The sequence below is a fragment of the Mandrillus leucophaeus genome, unplaced genomic scaffold (genome assembly GCF_000951045.1).
Source record: "Mandrillus leucophaeus isolate KB7577 unplaced genomic scaffold, Mleu.le_1.0 Scaffold219, whole genome shotgun sequence".
Taxonomy (NCBI): Eukaryota; Metazoa; Chordata; class Mammalia; order Primates; family Cercopithecidae; genus Mandrillus; species Mandrillus leucophaeus.
Window position 1 is genome coordinate 193668 of NW_012102243.1, and position 1948 is coordinate 195615.

At 64.2% G+C, this 1948-nt stretch overlaps 1 protein-coding gene across 1 annotated transcript in view; it reads left to right on the forward strand.

Annotated features, from left to right (window-relative positions):
* Window positions 1-366: 366 nt before the first annotated feature.
* Window positions 367-1948, forward strand: part of ADAM8 (ADAM metallopeptidase domain 8) — a 13756-nt gene continuing 12174 nt past the window's right edge. Inside the window, 2 exon segments of the mRNA XM_011980846.1 lie at window positions 367-430; window positions 965-1068. Of these exon segments, the coding sequence (XP_011836236.1) occupies window positions 367-430; window positions 965-1068 (168 nt within the window).

Below are 1948 nucleotides of genomic sequence, written 5' to 3' on the forward strand. Positions count from 1 at the left end.
CCTGGGCCGGGGAGGCCGGGGAGGCCGGGGAGGTCGGAGAGAACCTTCAAAGGTGAACTGTGAGAGGGAAGCCCCGCCTCTGAGCTTGTTAGTGGGGTCGGGGCCAGGCCAGGCAGGACGGCTTCACCTGCTGCGGGAGGCGCCCTGGGTTCCTGGGATTCGCCTGTGGGGCTGCTCACCCCCACTATTTGGCCAGGGAGGGAAGGGAGGGCAGAGGAGCTGGGGCCTGGAGGGCAAGGGTGTGGGCCTGAGGGGACCCGTGTCCTGCCTGGGGGAGGACCCGGGGCTGCTGACCCTGGATTCCGCCCCTGCTTCTGGAGTGACTTGGGCTGGGGTGTGTGAGGGAGCTTCAGGCTGGAGGCCGGGATGCTTTTCCGCCAGTTTCCTGGGCAGATGGGGCCGGCTGCTCCCTCCCCTGCTGCCTCTCCAGGTTAGAATGCCGTCATGGAGACACGTCCATTATTGTTTTTAACGGGAGAAAAGGGTCCTGGGGTTGGTGGTCTCCGAAACTCTGCCCATTGCATGCTGGGTCCCTGCCCTCTGCTCTTGGAAACCAGAGAGTTTCCAGTACTTGGGAGGTGAACAGCCTCCGGGAGGCCCTTCCTGCTCCCCAGTTAGGGACAACCAGATGATCAGATGAGTGGAGGAGGAGATGGAAACGGTCGGCTGCCGGGGGCCTCCTCCCATCTGAGACAGCCTGGAGGCCTGTGGAGTCGCTGGCACCCGCAGGGTCTCCGAGCACCGTGTGTGGGTGCTGCAGGACACAGGCCCACCGGCCCTGCCTGGGGGACTCCTGGGGTCTTTTAGGCACAGAACCCCCACTTGAGTCTTTGTTTCTGAGCTATCTGGCAATTTCCCCAGGGGAGGGTCAAGACCAGGAAGGGGCAGAATCTGAGGGCCCAGGACTCTGGGAAGGAAACCCCTTTCCCCCCCACCCGCTTGCTGCTGACACTCCCTCCCGCAGCGATCGTCCCCAGCCGGCCCTGGGCCTGCGTGGAGCGGTATGAGGTGGTGCTGCCGCGGCGTCTGCCAGGACCCCGAGTCCGCCGAGCTCTGCCCTCCCACGTGGTGAGTCTAAGCTGGTCTGGGGGGTTCCTGACTGGCCCCTGAGCCCGTTTCTATGAAAGGAGCTTTAGCCTACGGGAAGTGGTGAGACCAGGTGGACATCTGGGGCTACCCTGTTCAGCTCCAGTCGCCTGGGGCCCATCTCCATTCCTCCCTCCAGCGCTGCCTGGGGGCTCAGGGCCTCACGGTTCCTTCGGGAACTCTATGCGCCCCCAGAAGGGAGCAGGGGTAGGTTGTGCTGGCCCCGGGCCCCTCCCCAGTTTCACTTGGCAAGGCTGATAAGCCAAATTCCTCTTCGAGAAGTGACGCTGGCTCACCGCAGAGTTGACACACCTTCCTGTGTGTGTGTGGGACCTGGCAGGGGTTCCCCGGGGCTAGGAACTGAGAGTGGCCCCCCTCCCCCACCGGGGCTGCCCAAGGGTGATTCCTGAAACCTGAGTGGGTGGGTGTGCACACGTGTGCACTGCATGCACGCGTGTGCGTGTTTCCAGGGAGGGTGGCCCCGGCCCCAGCCCTGTCCTTCCTTCAGCATCCTGGGAACCTACCACCGACGTGCCCACTGCTCTGGGCTCTCATCCAGCCGGGGTCACAGCTAAGGCTGTCCCAGGGCTTAGCAGGCCGAGTCCCAGCCTCCATATGGGGGCTGAAGACGCAGTAGTTGAGGAGGAGGCTCTGCAGGCACCACCAGGTCCGGCAGCTGTTGGGAGGGACGGGGCCTGGAGGCAGACAGCTGCCGCTGGAGGGGCCTGTGTGTGCCATCCCCACCGCCCACCTCCTTTGCTGCCTGGCTGAGGCTGTGTCTCCCCCACCTTGTGCTTTCTTGGGGAAGGGGCATTGTTGTTACCCATGTGTGGTCAGATGGGGAAACTGAGGCCTAGGAGGA